Source organism: Salminus brasiliensis, chromosome 20 (genome assembly GCF_030463535.1).
Source record: "Salminus brasiliensis chromosome 20, fSalBra1.hap2, whole genome shotgun sequence".
NCBI classification, from domain to species: Eukaryota; Metazoa; Chordata; class Actinopteri; order Characiformes; family Bryconidae; genus Salminus; species Salminus brasiliensis.
Window position 1 is genome coordinate 21929236 of NC_132897.1, and position 18513 is coordinate 21947748.

The following is an 18513-nucleotide window of genomic DNA, read 5'->3' on the forward strand; positions in this document are numbered from 1 at the left end:
TTTATTGCCAGTACTTTTCTACAGGCACTAGACAACCTCTGTGTATGTGTGCATTTGCACATCTGTGTCAGCAAGAAGAAGGATGTTGTCCACAAACATTTGGATTTGTAGTGTTTTTTAATATTCTGTTTAATAATATAAGTATTTGGGTATGGCTTGGTGATGCTTTTCTTATGACGCATTAAAACAAATACACCCATCTGACCACATGGGGTACCACAGCAACCACCTAGCAAGCAACTAGCAAAACCACAGTAACCACCAAACAGCTACCTAGCAGCACCATAGTAGCCACCTAGCAACTACCTATCAACCTCATAGCAACAGCCTGGTATTTCTGGAACATGGGAAATGCATTTTCTCATTGCTTATATTCACTGTTGTGTAAATGGTGTCTACAGTTGCATTTGTGTGTGCAGTGTATTTAAAAAAAAAAAATAATCGATGAGTCAATTTTTAAGACTCATTGAAATGTTTTTTACAAAGTCTAAATCTGAATCATCCCAAGGTCAAAAAGCCTACTGTAACTGTCTTTTAGATACCAGAAGAGAATGAAGAGTTCGCCATTATTCTCATCAATGCAACTGGAGGAGCACGACTGGGGAGTGTTCTAAACGCGAGTTTAGAGATCCGAAAGAACGACAACCCAATTTACTTTGCACGTAAGTTTACGTTCTACAAATACTCTCATTCAGACTTGATTTATTGTTATTCTGAACTAGTTATTTATCGTTATCCTAAACTCCTAAGAATAAAAAAAGCGCTGAAAAGTCTCAATGGTCTATCAAATGAGGCTAGCCAAGCTACATATGCTCAAGGGTCTATCAAACCAAGCTACATATGGTCTCAAAGCACCTTAATTGTACAATCAAATACGTTTTTAAACACAGCAAGCTTAAAGAAAATGTTGGAAATCTGGACACTATTTTAAAAAGCCACACATCACTGGAGAGGAGCTTTAGCTCCAGTCAGATAAGTATGATGGTACTCATCAGCCTACTGTGTCAAACATTCTGACAGCCATAAATCAGGGGTATTAAAAAAGAGTTTAGGCTACTTTTGTTGGAGTAACTGTCTCTACTGTCCAGGGAAGGCTTTCTACTAGATTTTGGAGCATTGCTGTGAGAGTTTAATTGCATTTAGTGACAAGAGCGTTAGTGAGGTCAGGATGTTAGATGAATAACGCCCCACCTCATTTGAATGCCCCAACTCAAGTATTGGATGGAGCACCAACCATCATTACAGAGAACACAGTTCCACTGCCTATGAACTCTGTGGATTTGCACATATGTGTCAGCAATGGTGCAACTTAAAGTAGCTGAATTCATGAAGTAAATCTAGGGAGGAAAATCTAGGTTATGGAATTTCGTTCACACAGGAAGGAGTCCTTGGCTCCAAGGACAGGAATGGGGCCTTGGCTGCAAAACGTTTGTCAACCCTTCTATTTAAAGCTTCTTTGGGGACTCAAAAGTGGCTATACTGTGTGCACACTCTTAAAAATAAAGGATTCTCTGAGCAATGCCATAGCAGAACTTTTGATTCCAAAGATGTGAGTTTTTATCAAGTTCTTATCAATATCAAGTTTTATCAAGATTTTTTTACTTCTTTTACGGTTTAAACATTTCCTGAACCTGTAGAACCCGCAAGATTGTACATTACTCACATCCGAGTTATGAGGTTATGAAGAAGGGTCGAGAGATTCTTATGTCTAACTGGTGGAGTCAATCATCTGCCTCTCATCTGTAATTGGTGAATTTGTGTGAAGCTAAGTAGTTTTTTCAGGTTCAGGTTTAGGGTCAGATTATCTCTTCACACAGTTTAGTAGGTCACATGGATTGTTCTGAGCCCTTTGATATAAAGCGTGGATATTATCTTATATGCAGGTATATTTAAAGGCAAATTTAAGAAAATATGCAAAAATCGAGAAATCATTATATGCACCTTTGTAGCTTTGAAGAATCTTTATTTTTTAGATGATCTTCTAGTCTGATGTTGTGTTTTCTGCTTTACAGAACCAACGGTACAGAGGGTCAGAGAAGGTGGCGTGGCCAATTTTACCATTCTGCGGGCCGGGCTGGCTAATTTCGTAGCAACAGTTCTGTATCGGTTCAAGTTTGGGGACTCATCATCTGGAGACTTCGTTCCACTGAGCAATGACTCGCTGCTGGTGTTTGACTATGGAGAATGGATGAAGAACATATCTGTGGCCGTAGTGGATGACGACATCCCGGAAACAGATGAATCATTTTACATCGTCCTCTTCAACACCACAGGTGTGTTATGTCGACTGCTCTAAATATACACCATATGGACAAAAATATTGGGACACCTGTTCATTCATTGTTTCTGCCTAAATCAGGGGTATTAAAAAAGAGCTACTTTTGTTGGAGTAACTGTCTCTACTGTCCAGGGAAGGCTTTCTACTAGATTTTGGAGCATTGCTGTGAGAGTTTGATTGCATTTAGTGACAAGAGCGTTAGTGAGGTCAGGATGTTAGATGATTACCGCCCCACCTCATTTGAATGCCCTAACTCATCCTAAAAGTATTGGATGGAGCACCAACCATCATTACAGAGAACACAGTTCCACTGCCTATGAACTCTGTGGATTTGCACATATGTGTCAGCAATGGTGCAACTTAAAGTAGCTGAATACATTCATTAGAAGGGGTGTCCACAAATATTTGGACTATGTAATATGTAGTGTGTTATATCCATAGAATATCCAGTATCCATGGGGAGTGTGGAAACCTTCAGCGGTGCTCATTATAAGGCTGGGTTTTTAGGTCTGGTTGGCCAAAAGTCTTGACTTTGATTAATTAGCCCGAGTATTCATTTCCTTATGATGAAAACACAGTTTCACTAATGGGTTTTATTTTGCTTTTGGCTCGTCTTGCCTCATTTAGCCCTGGAAATAAACCTGCTTTCACAGAACATGTTTCCATCAAGTCTGCGAACCACCAAGCGCTGTATGGGCTGTGTTGGTCAGTTGGCTGGTTTAAAAAACCCATTTAAACAGCCAGATAATGCACTCCATGTCCAACTCCAGCATTGCTGATGAATCCACCTTATTTGACATTTGTTTCAGTGTGAAGAAAGCTCTGTTGATTAGGCTTGACCGGCCTGTCCTCGCAAAGCCCTCTCTAATCCCCGTATTGTGTAACACACACACATACACACACCCACACACATGAAAGGGGGGGGTGGAACACTGTAGGAAGTTAATTACAGACACCGAAGTCTCTCTATACATACACGAACCCACCCAAGAGCCTTTGCTTTCAGTAGCTTTCGCCACAAAGTAATGCTGGGCGTGTTCTCTGAGAGAACGCGGAGAACGTTAAGACGATGGATTACTGCTATCTGCAGCCAGGCCTTTGTCTGGGCCGCCTCGGTTGTTGTGTTCTTTGCTAATTAGAGCAGGGTCTTGGGCTTTGCACTGCTGTTTTGGTGTGATAATAACAATGCGGGGATGAAGACCATATGTGCGTGCGCTCGATTTGCAAACACGTGGGTCTTGCTTATGAAAGATTTGAAGAGGATTATAAATGAGGCATTTCTGATGCTGAATATGCATTAGTCTTATTCACTGCGTGCTACAAAAGCATGTTTTGGCTTGTTATGCAAAGCAGTTATTGCCTCATTATGTTTATGCTGTTTCATAGCACAGTGTGTCCCGAATGTTCCCCCTAAAATATGTAGACAACTTTGATTAGCCTATTAAACTTTAAAGAAACTAAAATCAACACTTTTCTAGTAGTAGTCTGTTTATGATTTTATGTACTGAGGAGAGAGAATGCTGATTTGGTCCATTTAGCTTTAGGATGGGTCATATGAGCGCTAATTTCTATTGCAATATTTTTATATTTTCCTACAACTAAAGTAATAATATATTTCCCAATATAATAATACCATAATAGCAGTAATAATACTAATAATACAAATACTACTATTAATAAAAATAATAATAGTTTTAACCTGTTTTTAAAGGTAATCTGATAAAGCAACATATTGTTTGTAAATGTTTAAATTGTGTTAAAAAAGTGCTGAGTTTCTAAAATATTATTTTAAGTAAAGAAAAAACATTACACAGTTTGTTAATCTAAAGTTAGGAAATATTGTATAATTAAGAATTTGATTATCTAACTATAATCATTTACATTTTTTATTTTAAAGTTATTCCATGTTATTTTATACCTTTATACATTTGTATCTCCATGCTGTGTAACTGAAGCTAAATTTCAAATAATAAATTAAATTATATTAATTGTTAACCATTAGTTTCCTTTAGAATTAAAGACCTTTGTTTAAAGTACTTAAAAACACATTAAAAAATAGTGTATTAATGTCTCCTTTTACCTAATGTTGTGAATAGTGTCTGGTACATAACTGAGCACTCTAAAACTCTGTGTGTGTGTGTGTGTGTGTGTGTGTGTAGGAGATGCAGTGGTGTATGGACAGGACACAGCTACAGTTGTGATTGAAGCCAATGATGACGCCAATGGTATATTCTCTCTGGATGCCACTGAGAAGCCTGTGGAGGAGGGCAAGTCCAGCAACTTCTAGTGAGGAAATTCACTTCAGCACTCTCCATAAGCTCATACATACACAACTCATTCAGTTAAAGAAATACTCCAGCATTGTGTAACCTGATCTCTGTCTGACATATCTGTTCCAAACCAATGCTGTTACCGTGAACAATAGTTTAGTATACTACTTATACTCATAAGTATAAGAACAGAAAACCTGTTCATTCAACAAATTAGACAAGACTAGACAACCATCTTCACCATTTGTGTTGGACAGAGAAAGAATTTGGCCTCTGCCTTTAACCAATCCATTCAGTGAACACACACACAGACACATACTAGTGCTCAAACACACACAGTGAACAGTGAGCACACCTGCCCGGAATGGTGGGCAGCCATTGTTGCCGCATCCTGGGAGCAGGGAGGGATAAGGGCCTTGCTGTTGAACCCATAACCCTGCCAATAGCAACTAACTGCTAATTATTGTCTGTGGTCAATTGATATCGTTTTTATTTCCGTTTTTATTTAAGAACATGCTTATTACAGAATTCCTCAATATTCTGCCTGTTTTTCTATGTTTCTTCAGTGTTATTAGGAACAGAGGACATTTTGGTAACGTCACTGTGTTCTGGAAGCTGTTCGCCAATGACACTCCTCTAGAGCCTCACCAGGAGTTTGTCAACACTTCTGGATTCATCGTCTTCAATACCGGAGAGAAAACCAAGCCAATAGTCCTGGAGGCGATCTCTGACAAAATCCCAGAGTTTAACGAGTTTTATGAGCTCCGCTTGATGAACATTTCAGGTTAGCGTATTATTATAGAATATTATTTGAATTAAATTGAGCTTTTGAAAGGTTTGATGATTTCACTGCGTTGATTGATTCTAAATTAAAATTGTAATGAATTTGAGATTCTGAGAACAAAGCTCCATTCAGTCTGCAAGTTCATTGTTGAACAAATACATATGACTTTTCTCTACATAGGTGGTCGTCCTGGGGAAGGTGGCAAGCTGGCTGAGAAAGACCTCAACGCATCTGTTCTCATCCCTTTCAATGACGACCCTTTTGGAGTGTTTGCCATTGCTGAAGACAACCTGGACCAAGAGGTAGCAGAGGATGTCTTATCTGTGGACGACATGTCCTCAGTAACATCTTTCACCATCCTGCGCCAGCAGGGCACTTTTGGGGATGTTCGTGTGGCCTGGGAGATCCTGTCTGGAGATTTCCCGCAAGGTTTACCACCGATGGTGGACTTGATCTTGATGGCCACATTCCCTCCTGCTGTGGTGCTTCAGCCCCATGCCAGGAGGCACCATTCTGGAACGGATGCTTTCTTCTTTTCCGGCCTTGCTGGAGCTTATGGAACCATCAGTCCAGAAGCTCAGCCTCAGGGGATTCCTCATAGCCTGGCAAACTTCACCTTCTCAGCCTGGCTAATGCCCAGGCCCAATACGGATGGGTTTATTGCTTCAAAGGGCGACGGCAATGGAACCACGTATTACGGCGTGAAAGTCCAAACCAACGAGTCCCATATTAGCATAATGCTTCATTACACAACCTTAGGATCTAACAGCACCCAGGTGGCAAAAGCTACGGCAGCAAAGTTTGTGGAAGATAATGTATGGGTTCATGTCATCGTTGCCGTGGAAGATGGAATTATCGAGTTTTATCTGGACGGAAGCCCGATGCCTGGAGGAATCAAGAGCCTGAAAGGAGAGGCCATTGTGAATGGTGTGTAAACTGGGTCTATTTTAAGGTTCGAAACTAGGCCTCGCCGATGTTTATGCTTCTAGTCCATAGCGATTAGGCCTGTAAATGTTGCATTGCTTCATTCCTCTTCACGCAGGTAGCTCAGAGAGTGCATCCCTCTTTAAAATATTGGCATCTACTGAGATATAATGTGTATGATGTTTTTTTTTTTCCAGATCTCTCGCTCAGAGCCAGAGCCTTTCAACATAAGCATAAGCATTAGGTCTGCAAACGAATGCTGAAACGTTAGCACCGCAGTACACGACTATTTTTCTTCTCACCACATTACACTTCATTATTGTGGCTTTTAATGAGAGGTTTCTGACTAGGCTTCTCCCCGTGCCCGGGGTCCACATCTGGCGAGGGCCTGTTGTGAGGAGCCTGTGCCATTGTTTGAAATTTCACAGAGCCGGCATGCTTGAGCGAGCGCTCGGCTGCCGCTGGACATTGTTAGCGACACATGAAAGCTCCCCGGCAGTCTTCATTGCGAGTAATTGAAAACAATGCGGCCTTTGTAATAAAAGTGAGGCCTCCCGGGGAGACTTCCTTGACATCTCTTTTGCTAACTTCAATCAAATGGATGGACACACAAACAGCTAGCATATTTGACATTGTCTCGGATTGTTAGCTTAACCGCCTCAATGTGTTGTTCAGGCTTTGTTAGAGGGTTTTTGTCAGCGTTCACCCAAGCGGATTTCCTCAATTTGTACAGTTGTGTGGCTCTGAATGCCTTTCTGGTGGCAGCTTCTTCTATATACACTAAGACTGTAGGAGGGGGAACTAGGAGGGAAAACAAGGGCTGACCTGACCCATATGTTTAGAGGTGTACGTCTCAGTGCTGTAAGATTTTCTGTGGAACTTTAAACTAATATGGTCCAAGAGTAATCTTGCTTGCTTTTACTTGTGCTTTACTACTGTATCAAAACTAACCTTGCATTTTTACTTGACTTGTCACTATACACTATACACTACCTAGTAGTTCTGAAAAAAAAAACTAATATATATTTTTTGCTTAAATGTAGTCAATCAATGAAGACATATCTATATTACAAATAAATAATGTCTTATTTTCTCAAAACGATCACTTAGCATGTTAGTTTAGGTACTCTTGAAAAATAACTTACTAAAATATGGCTTAAAAACTCATTATCTGGGAAAATGTTACTGTCAGCATACTACAAAAACAATCTCTTGTATGTAATAAAAATATTGCAAAAATAAATAAATTAGTTCTTGAAAAGTCATTATTTAAACACAGTAAGTCAATATTTTGGCAAAAAGGTTATTATTTTGACTGGCTATGTCAAAATGCAAAAAAAAAACAATAGTTAAGATTTAGAATCACAATTTAGCCTTTCTCAAAATATTGACAAATAAGTTACTTTTTTAAAACGAAAATAAGTAGTAAGTAAAACGCTTATCCAAAAAAAACGAATCCAAACAAACATTTCTTTCTCAGAAGATATTGCTTTATTCTTATGTTAATTAGGAAGTTGCACCCATGTTCATTAAATTTCCTAGTGATGGACTACCCCTATTGGTCCATAGTGTTAGTAGACCAACAGTAATAAGTGCCTCCTTTAGTAAATCAGCCCCTAATTGTGGTGTATATGCATTAATTATGTCTTAGCCATGTTAGTCTTGTAGCTATTTTTATTAATTGTTTTCATTATTATGATTTCTGAGAGTGAGTTATTTTACATATAACAGTGGTACAGGACTCTAATTAGCTTTTATTTATTTATTAATTTTGCAGATGTGGCTCCGGTGCATATTGGCTCGGACCCCGAAGGCCATCAGCTCTTCACTGGCCTGCTGCAGGACGTGCGTCTCTATCTCAGCCGCCTGAACCAGTCAGAAATCCGCGAACTCCACGGCCAGCCTGCCAAGACGGACCTGCGGAATGTGTCGGGCTACCTGGCATACCGCCAGGAGGAGAAGCGGAAGTCGTTCGTGGTGGAAACGCGCGACGACCGGGAGGAGGAGGGAGAGGAGATGTTTTACCTGCAGCTGGTGGCAGTTTACGGCGGAGCCCGAATGCCGACGCCTCGACCCACTGCCAGACTCAGGGTTAGCAAGAGCGACAATGCCAACGGCCTGTTTGGCTTCACTGGAGCCTGCATTCCTGATGTAAGAACATGCCACTTCATGTCGACCATCACAACCATATACACTTAGATGTAGAATCAAATTTAGGGTATACGCTTAAAATAGATCTATATACAACCATAACAACTCAAAGAACCATAGAATCATAAAATGGAACCATAAAATGGTGGCAAACGCTCTCAACACACACAGTTATCAGCCACGCCACAGCTATTCCAGTAATGTCGGAAAATATGCTGGTTGCATACCGCTGTGAGGCGCGAAACGAAGACACCAACATGTACAGTATATGCAGTGTAAGGGTTAAAGTAGATAGACATGAACGTATTCTCACTTTCCCCCACTTAACCACTCTTCTAATGCTCCTTATCCACACTATCCTTACTTAGCATTCCAAAGAATTAGTTGATTAAGTAGACATGTCCCTCCTGGTCCAGCAGTGTTTGGTTTGGCTCTGTAGAAAGCGTGTAACGCGAGCCCCCTGCTTGTGAGCGCATGTCCTCGTGTATATTTAATTTGTCTTCACGCCTGGTTGGAAGGAGTTGACGGTGGACTCTTTAGGGAGATTGGACTCATGGCATCTCCGATGGCTGAGTCGATTAACAGAACAGATGGCAGACCTGGCCAGAGAATTCCTTTAGAAGGACTACCTCTCGTTTACAGACAGAAGAGATACCATGGCATTTGCTCGGGGTTTTAACAGGACTAATAGAGGCGACCAAATTAAATTTTCCAGCAAATATGAGTTTGTAAATGTTGTTAAATTGTCAAAACATACTCTTCACATACCCCAGTCTGTATATGGATATTACATGGATAAACAGCTAATTGCTGTTTTGGAGATATAAGCATGCAACCAGGTCTCGATTTGAGGAGGGGATACGAAGGATTAACATCCACCAGTCAAGAAAAAAATGATCTCCATTAGAAAGCTGTCATCTTCTGTTTCCATATATTGTATTATCATCTGTCACCTAGATATATTCATTCCCTTTCATTTATTTTAATTGTAATCATATATACATTTTTGCACAGGGCTGTATTGGCCTGTATAGGGCTATAAAATTACGTAGTCCAGCAGCTTAGATACGAACTTGTGCTAAAAGGATGTAACAAGCATGTTTTGAGTAAGCTAACTCAAAGTAGACCTAATCATTTCTAAATGTACTTGAGAAGCCTTAACTTGCCTATATGGTCACCTATCCTGTGTCCTTTCTTATCATCAGATATCTGAGGAGGGCTCCACCGTGTCCTGTGTAGTGGAGCGCACACGTGGAGCGCTGGACTCCGTATATGTAAACTACACTGTCACACAGCTCGGTTCCCCTGCTGCAGTGTCCAACAGCTCAGACTTCACCAACGCCACAGGCTCCATCCTCTTCCTGCCGGCTCAGCGCTCTGAGGTAACACGGCTACCTTGTCACACATCCATCATTAATGAGCAGGGGACCTCCTGTTGAGGAAACACTCTGGTGAGCACGCACTGTGTCCGGCCAGGAGGTCACAGAGGGCTTTCATAAGCAGACCGTGGTCTGGATGTGGTAGATTATGGTTTTATATTTATGTGTGTTGTAACTGATGTTGAATCAGAGCCAGCTTCTTATCATTTAGCTCCATCTAGTGGGTACCTTGACCTTGGGCTTAATTTGATCACATATTGCTATTTCATAATGGCAATGGTCGAGAATGGTAGATATTGGTGGGTTGGTCGCAGGGTTGCACAGAATAGTGGACAGAATACTGTGTGTCATTAAGTCGTGTGCCATGGACATGAGTATAGTGGAGTGCAAATGGTTGGTCTCCCTCTTTTTTTTTTAAGGGACTAACTGCTTATTTGCTTCATTACAAATGATCCAAATGAAACTTATCAAGTTCAAGACCAGCTTTTGCTGGATTTAGATGATTTCGGTTGGTCTTTGACGATTAAGAGGGTTAAAAAAAAATGGTCATGCAGGTGAAAACACCAGAATAGGGTATGTTTTCATACCCTAAATGTTTGATAAATTAGTTGGTCTAGCAGCATGACCAACTTGATCAAGCTAGTTGTCAAGCTAGTCATACATATAGGCTAGTTTTACTAGTTTATAGGCTAGGTTAACTAGTTTGGACCATGCAGATCAACCAGCTTGGTCATGCGGGTTGAAGATCATGGTCAGGTTGGTCATACTGGTTGAACAGCTTAATATAGGGTCTATGGATGTGCTGGTCTTGAGCTAAGCTGGTCAACCAGTTTAACCAGCATGATCCGCTTTACCTGGCCTGGCTGGGTTTTTTTTTTAGCAGCGATGTAATAGAAGGTTATATAATATTTAATATGTTTGTTTTATCTCCAGTGTGTTAAATGTAGAAAATAAATAAAAAAACTTATGCTCTAAACATTGCATGCAAAATATGGCATGTTTCATATTTCTTTTATTTCAGTAGGTGGTCTTTTTTATGTATTATTACTTGAAAATGAGCAAAACACATCATTTGAATCATTTGAGACATCCATACCTTGGTGGTATTTTGCTACATCTGAATTCTGAAGGCACAGTTTGGAGCAAAGAAACAGTAACTGTGCCTTACAATATATATAAATGTATTTTCTTATTCTTATTTTCATTTCAAAAATCAACACAAAACTTTTGACCATGTGACTGTATTAATGCAGACCGTACAGATAGCCTTGCAAATGACCTAGTGAGTTGTTGTTTAGAGGTTACTGAGCCTCACCTCATTCTCCTGGATCTCTCAGGTTTTGAATCTGCTGGTGCTGGATGACGACATCCCTGAGTTTGATGAGTTTTTCCAAGTGAGGTTGGTTGCAGCTCAGTCTGGAGATGGAAAACAGGGGTCTACTCCAACCAGCGGCGCCAGCATCGATCCTGAGAATGCCATCAACAACATCACCATCAAAGCCAGTGACCACCCCTATGGTAAACATGGCTAGGCCAGATTACGTCATCTTCTTACAGTACCGTAAAGCACTTCGTTTAAAATGCTAATGTGTGAACATACGAAGAAAAGTAGCTTAGTAGGTCCACATGGCTGGTGTACAGTTACAGACTGTAGCCCAGATTTATATCCGCTGTCCTATAGCCTTCATCAGTGGTCATTGACTGTCCACAGGGCTGGATTTTGCGGTATATGGTAAGGTGGTTGACACTGAGTCCACCACCCAAATAATAATTTCCCAACAGCGCAGCTGTGGTCAGAACCTGGCCAATGATCAACTGTGACATATAACAGGTAGCTAATTTTACCCTGGAATAGGTGATGTTCTGTTTCTCTGACCTGCTTTGTCTATTGATTCAGGTCTGCTGCAGTTCCAGACAGCCCCCGTCACTCAGACGATGATCAGGCCTGCTGCAGAGGAAGCCCACATCACTGTCAGCGAGGAGGCCGGTGTCCTCAGACTGCCTGTGGCCAGAGCGCAGGGCCTCCTGGGAAGAGTGCTGGTAGCCTATCGCACGACCCCATTGACAGCCATCAGCCCAAAGGATTACCAGGTGATGTTCACCACTGTCTCTACTCAGATAGAAGTAGATGGAGACATTTTAGATAATGTAGGTTTTAGGAGGGCCTAGAAGGGGTCTTTGCTTCAAGGTCAGAGTACGCTGACCGGACGAACACAAACAGACCTCTCTCTCACTCTCTCAATCTCTCTCTCCAACAGGACACAGAGGGGCTGCTGGATTTTCTGCCAGGCGAGAGGCTCAAATACATCAATGTGACCGTTATAGACAACTCGGTGCCAGAGCTGGACAAAGTGTTTCGAGTGGAACTCTACAACCCAGAGGGGGGAGGTGAGTAACATCAGGCCCAGGCTTGTTAGATGTCAATACCAGAAGATGTTGGTATTGATTAACCTGTACCCTCTTGCTTTCTTTTGTGTCCTGAATGAACTTGCCTTAACCTTCAGAATACCCTTGAAAACCCCTATGTCTTGCCCTTGTCATTTTCGCATGCTCTGAATGCTTAGCTCTGTTCCATTCATGCGATCTGGACATGATCATGGACAACTGGACCTTTGTATGATTACACTGTGTGTAAATTCTTTCTGTAATCCCTTTTCACATCCCGTGTGGATCCTGTGTGCCTCTGTCCTTTGTGGTTGCTGTGTGGTGCCTAAGTGGATCTGTTCTTTGGGGGCGAGGGCAGTGGAAGTGGAGAGAGTGACACTGACTTCTTCCTTCCACCCTTTCACTATCACCATGGTAAGCTCCGACCCTCTCTTATCTTCCTCTAAAGCCCACCCTCTTCCACTTGAGAGAAAAGCTACCATTTCTTAATTCCTGAAAGTACTAATTCATCCAGAAAGCCTGTTCTACTTAATTAATTTGTCTCCTTTAAGATGCACCCACTGGTCACACAGGCATAAAATAGGATGTGCTGAATGAACCTATGGCCACAATGCCCAATACAAAGCACTGACCAGAGTGATTAGCCTGGTGACAGTGATTAGTCTGGCTTCCTGCTCTGACACACTACATTTAACTCAGGAAGGGCTTGATAATTAGCTGATTAGCTGGATCAGGTGTGTGGAGGATCAGGGAGCTGGGTAAATACTAAAATGTGCAGGGCAGAAGTTGGAGACCACTCTGCAATACCTCTCTACAGGGACTAGACAAGCTGTGTGTTTGTGTGCATTTGCATATCTGTATCAGCAATGGGTGCAACTTGGGGTTGGGGTTGTCTACAAGCATGTGGACATAGGGTGTACTTTAAACAGTAGTTTATTGAAGAAAACAGCTTTGAAATGTATCGGCCAGATATCAAAAGGCCTCAAGGTGTCCCCAGACCTTCAGTGGACGTCAGGTCAGGTGATCATTCATTGACAGCATGCGTTGGGAAGTGAATGCGGTATTGTTTGGCCATGAAAGCACCAGCTTTGTGTGTTTGGGTAAATCAACAGTGCGACGGCTTTTACAGGTGCTCTTTTCCCAAGCGTTCTCCGTTCATGCTTCTAAGCCACCTCTGGCACCAACCAAGACACACTCGGTAAAGGTTTGCTTGTGTGTTTTGACTAAAAACCCAGTTAAAGCTGATGGTAATTCGCTGCTTAGCGCACCCTTGTTTTCCTTTGGTCACTTTTCTGGCCAGTGTAGACTGGTTCCTCAATCAAAGGTCCACGCTGGTAAGTTCCAGATTAGACGCTGTAAAGGTTTGGAGCCCTTGTCCATCTCGATGCCCAAGTAAAACATCCTTTTTTTAGTGGCCTCCTGCAACTCCAAGACTAGTGTCTGCCTACGCTATTTACATTGCAACAAAGCCAATGAACACTCAGGGGAGAGATGTGGGAAAAGCAAATAGTCATTATATTGAGAGGTTCGCAGCAGTGGTAAGTTGAGTATTGAAAATGTCAGGAGGTTCACATTTCCCATTGGGCCCTATTTAAAAACACACATAGAGTGCTCTGTTTGAGCTTGTGTTGATGTTGGCGGTAGCGAGGAAGACACTCTTGGGCCTGGTTTAGCCAAGCTGTTGTGCATGCGAAACGGCCCCTAACTTGTGTAAGTCCGACGCCGTGAGCTGTGGACGCTTTAGGCCAAATTTTGTGCCGCAGTCGTTGGCCATAGTTTGTGAAAAAGCTTGTGCTGACCTTTATGACCTCTGCTGTGTATTTAGCATGAACCCCCAAGGTTGAAATTAGTAGCTATGTAGCTCGTGTCTGTCATTAGCTGTATGAAAGTCATGTTTAGACTAGATTAGATTCAGACGGTTGCTCACGCCCGAAGACACCAAAAATGTCAACAAAAGTCATGCCGCTTAAAAATCACAGCTGATTGGACAGAATTTGTGATGTTTATTCGGTGCCAAAAGCAGCGGCGATATTTCTAAAAGATGTTGGACTGTGGTCTAACCATGCTTGAGGTTCTTATACATCTTTGGTTTTATGTGTCTTGGGATATTCCAAAGAAATCTGCCAAGAGAGGCTGTGTGGTACTGTGGTTTTTCCATAGTACCACACAGCCTCTACAGGAAGATGGTGAAAACTTGCCTCATTAATACATAAAATAATTGATGTGTGTGGTCATGCAGTGTGTGTTTAAACTGATTCTTTTACAATGGCATTGAGTTTTTCTTGACTTTGTTTTTAGCAAAATTGTCGTTACCAATTAGCTCTGAAGAAGAGGAGAGAACAGGGACTAAAACACATTCGGTCAAAACAGCACACATTTATAGAACGCATAGAACGCATTTATTAGCAGGAGTGTCCACAAACATTTGGACATATAGAATACACCTGGAGTTTCATTCTTTTTAACCTGCATCATCTGGACAAAAGTAACATTGATTGTCTTTTCCTTCAAAGCCAACTTGGGAATTGCATCTCGCATCACTGTGACCATCGCTGCGTCGGATGAGGCTCATGGGGTCTTCCAGTTCAGCGCTGACTCTCTGGCAGTGAACGGGACAGAGCCTGAGGAAGGGCGGAGTACTGTGGTCTTACAGGTTTGATAAAATATACTTATCAAATGTTGTAATAGAATTCCCCAATGCTTCAATCGTAATCTGTGCCTACTGTATCTGTATTCCACCAGCAGTTACCACAGACAGTACATTTGTTGCGTATCTTCATTTGTAAAAACAAAAGACGTTGCCTCAAAACTCATTTATCGTAGAAGCCGATGGCCGGATGCCCAGTTCTCAGAATGAGCAGAGGAGCATGAGGGAACAGGGTCTTCTCAATTAGAATATTTTGCCCCTCAGCATTGCATTGATACAAGTTTACCTACCCTTGAATCTGAACACATGGGGATTTACATGGATTTCCTATCTGAGCAAGCCGTGTAGATCATTCCCTATGTCACTCAGATCATTCCCCATATAACAGATATCCTGATATCATAATCTGATATCCTGTAGCTTCATGCTACAGATTGCAATTCGGTTCATGTTCTGTCACAAATGTTTTTAACTCAGATTCAGCTTTGAGTGTCTAATTCACAGTGTTCCCAACATTAATAGATATTAATAAAGACCAACGTCACTTCCAGTTAACAACCGCAAATAAAAACATTTTTTTTTTTACCACAGTAGATGTATTTGTGTGACACTTATTTCCTTTCAAATGCTGTGTTCCAGGCCATACACTGGTATACTCTGTAATTTAGCTAGCGTATAGTTAGTTTAGTGCTTATTTGGACACTTAAGCAGGTTATTTAATGGCAAACAAGTGTTAATCAGGAAAACTATGTACCTCTGATGTTTGCTTCTTTATTTGTAACGGGAGATGCTAGGCTAACGCTGCTAACAAACGCTGAACTGGACTGTCACCAGTCACATTGTAAAACAAAAATCTATTTTCTTGCAGAAGCATAGATCTGATTAAGAACGCAGTATGACTTACTTTAGTCTATAAAACAATGATGAACTTCTCCACAGAGCTAAATGGCACGTCAGCCATTTTTACCTTGGCACACTTCAGTTTGGTAGTACGATTTTTAAATGCTAATATACTAAATTCATATTTGGGGCAGGCATTTACTGAGATGGTATTGATGACAGTCTGTTCGGTCTGTTTTTTAGCCAATTAGCTGAAGCTAATTGAGGATCCTTTGCTTTTCGTAAGGTTTTTCTTAGTATTTATGTGTAAAAACTGCACCCATACCTCTAAGTTGATACGACCTTACTAATTGTTCCCACTGGTCTCAAAAAGAAAGTATTCCACAAAAATACATGTTTCTTATAAATGGTTACTAATGAAATGTACTAAATGCCCAGTGGCTTCTCTTATGAGTATGTTGTAAGTCAGTGTGTTTTCTGTTCCTTCCTAAGTACAGACAGACATATTAAAAATAATTGTCTGTGGTTATTGGGTATATGCTACTGTAATGTCAGATAGGGATTAGGTTGAAGATCCATTAATGAAGTATTCCATTAATGAAGTCCATAGACCATCAGATTCAAAACCCTGAAAGCCAAGAATGGACCAGCCCCTCCGTACTTGATGGCAATGGTCAAAAGCCGATCTGCACCAAGTACGGCATCCCTTAAAATCCAGACAAGACAAGCGTCCAGGCTTTTTTCTGTCCTGACATCAAAGTGGTAGAACAAATTTCCCCTGGGGAAATCTTTAAACGCAGGCCGAAGACCCACCTCTTCCAAGAGTACTGTGTAGTGTTGAGTATTATGGTCTCCATACTGACTTTTGTATTTAGTAGATATCTAAGCTTAGAGGGATCTTTTAGATCCTAGTCTATACAAACTAGCTGAGGGTATTTTCTGAGTAAACGGTGAAGCACTTTTGTAAGTCATTCTGGGGAAAAAACATCTGCTAAATGCATAAAAGGTAAATATAAATGTAATACTGATCTGCTTCCTTTCCCCTTGCAGGTTATTCGTACGTTTGGGGCCTTGTCTAATGTGACGGTATACTGGGAGGCAGATGCAGACTCAGAGGGAGAGCTCATCTACAGGTCTGGCAACTTGACCTTCAACGTGGGACAGACCGTTGGGAGCATTTACCTTTTAATCTCGCAAGACGACGTCCCTGAACTGGACAAGAGCTTCAGAGTCCGGTTGTCCAACATTTCCCATGGACGGCTCGGGAACCAGACAGCTGCCACGGTGGCCGTGCTGGCTAGTGACGACCCCTATGGCCAGTTTGTGTTTGCAGAACGCAGCAGACCGGTCCGTGTGGCGGAAGCGGACACTCTTGTTACCCTGACAGTACAGAGGAGGAAAGGGTTGATGGGAAGGGTGCGAGTGGCCTACAGAACGCTGAGGGATACGGACCCAGAGCCCTACAGCACACCTGGTGTGGGCAGGGCAAGTGCTGGGAAGGACTTTGTACCTGTTTCGGAGTCTGTAATGTTCTCAGCCAATCAGAGTGAAGCGAACATAACTGTGAAGATTCTGGATGATACGGATCCGGAGAGGGCAGAGTCTGTGTTTGTGGAGCTCAGCAGTGTTACCTTGGTGGAGGGTGGGCAGGCAAGACCAGGTAAGATCTGATTACAAGTTTGGATGGAAGTGTTAGAGTTGTTTATGTATAGTCACATTGAACACGTAGCTACACTATATGGACAAAAAGTATTGGGACACCTGCTCATTCATTGATTCTTCTTATCCTGCTTTTGTTGAAATAACTGTCTTCGATTAGAAGGGGTGTCTACAAACATTTGGACATACATTGGAGTGTAAGCACTCATTAAACCTGAGCAGAATAAATTGAGCAGAATTATATTTAATCACTTTGGTGATGCTATGGAAAATATCACACAGATTCTGCAAACATAATAATGGAATATTAGCTCATATATAACATTGTGTGTATCACAGATACAGAACAGTTCGCTTTCATTATGTGTTGGTTCCTGCAGTTGCTTTGTCACCACGACTCGGCCTAAGGAACATCTCAGTGGCTCAGGTCATTATAGAGGCCAGTGATGATGCCTTTGGGGTGCTTCAGCTCTCCTCCCCTGCAGTGAGTGTGCCTGAGTATTACATGGGACCCATCATCAACGTAACACGTACTGGAGGGATATTTGCCGACGTGTCTGTCAAGTTCCGTGCGGTACCCATGACTGCACGTGTTGGTAAGTAGGAACCAGGACTGCAGCAGTCTTTCCTCAGATTTAGTACCACACACGTATGATGTTTACTTTTCTATTTTGATACTTTAGCTCCGGGGCTAATGTATGAAATTTGGGAATTCTTGAATTTCTGCATTCATGTTTGGTTTATTTGGTCAATTTCTGCCAAAGGGACCCACGAGACCTGGAGTGTATTATTGAGATTATTACAGTTCTAAACCAGATTTTTATTTAAGAGGCAGTGGGGGTGTGATGATTAGAGTGTTGAGTTATTGATGACAGGGTAGGTAGCTTCACTGTTGCCCCTTAGCAAGGCTCCTAAACATCTTCGCTCCAAGCATGTCATAGCATGGCTGACCCTGCGCACATGGTTCCCACATGGCTATATTATTGTACTGTATAATAATATATAATAATAATAAGTGCACTATAAGGGCAAAAGTATTTGGACACCTGCTCATTCATTTTTTTCTTCTAAAGTCAACAATCTGTAGTAACTGAGTAATTGTAACTACTGTCCAGGGGGAAAGGATTTTGTGAGAAGAGCATTAGTTACTCCAGCTCATCCCAAAAGTATTGGATGGAGCACCAGCATTGCAGAGA

General features: G+C 41.7%; 1 protein-coding gene across 3 annotated transcripts in view; it reads left to right on the plus strand.

Annotated features, from left to right (window-relative positions):
* Nucleotides 1-18513, plus strand: part of adgrv1 (adhesion G protein-coupled receptor V1) — a 187865-nt gene that overhangs the window by 45992 nt on the left and 123360 nt on the right. For all 3 annotated transcript variants that reach the window (XM_072664705.1, XM_072664706.1, XM_072664707.1), the window contains 14 exons: nucleotides 539-662; nucleotides 2013-2273; nucleotides 4438-4564; nucleotides 5115-5332; nucleotides 5513-6259; nucleotides 8034-8407; nucleotides 9613-9789; nucleotides 11124-11304; nucleotides 11684-11877; nucleotides 12045-12174; nucleotides 12502-12585; nucleotides 14685-14824; nucleotides 16709-17318; nucleotides 17698-17913. In XM_072664705.1, coding sequence (XP_072520806.1) covers nucleotides 539-662; nucleotides 2013-2273; nucleotides 4438-4564; nucleotides 5115-5332; nucleotides 5513-6259; nucleotides 8034-8407; nucleotides 9613-9789; nucleotides 11124-11304; nucleotides 11684-11877; nucleotides 12045-12174; nucleotides 12502-12585; nucleotides 14685-14824; nucleotides 16709-17318; nucleotides 17698-17913 — 3583 coding nt within the window. The remainder of the gene's footprint in view (nucleotides 1-538; nucleotides 663-2012; nucleotides 2274-4437; nucleotides 4565-5114; nucleotides 5333-5512; nucleotides 6260-8033; nucleotides 8408-9612; nucleotides 9790-11123; nucleotides 11305-11683; nucleotides 11878-12044; nucleotides 12175-12501; nucleotides 12586-14684; nucleotides 14825-16708; nucleotides 17319-17697; nucleotides 17914-18513) is intronic.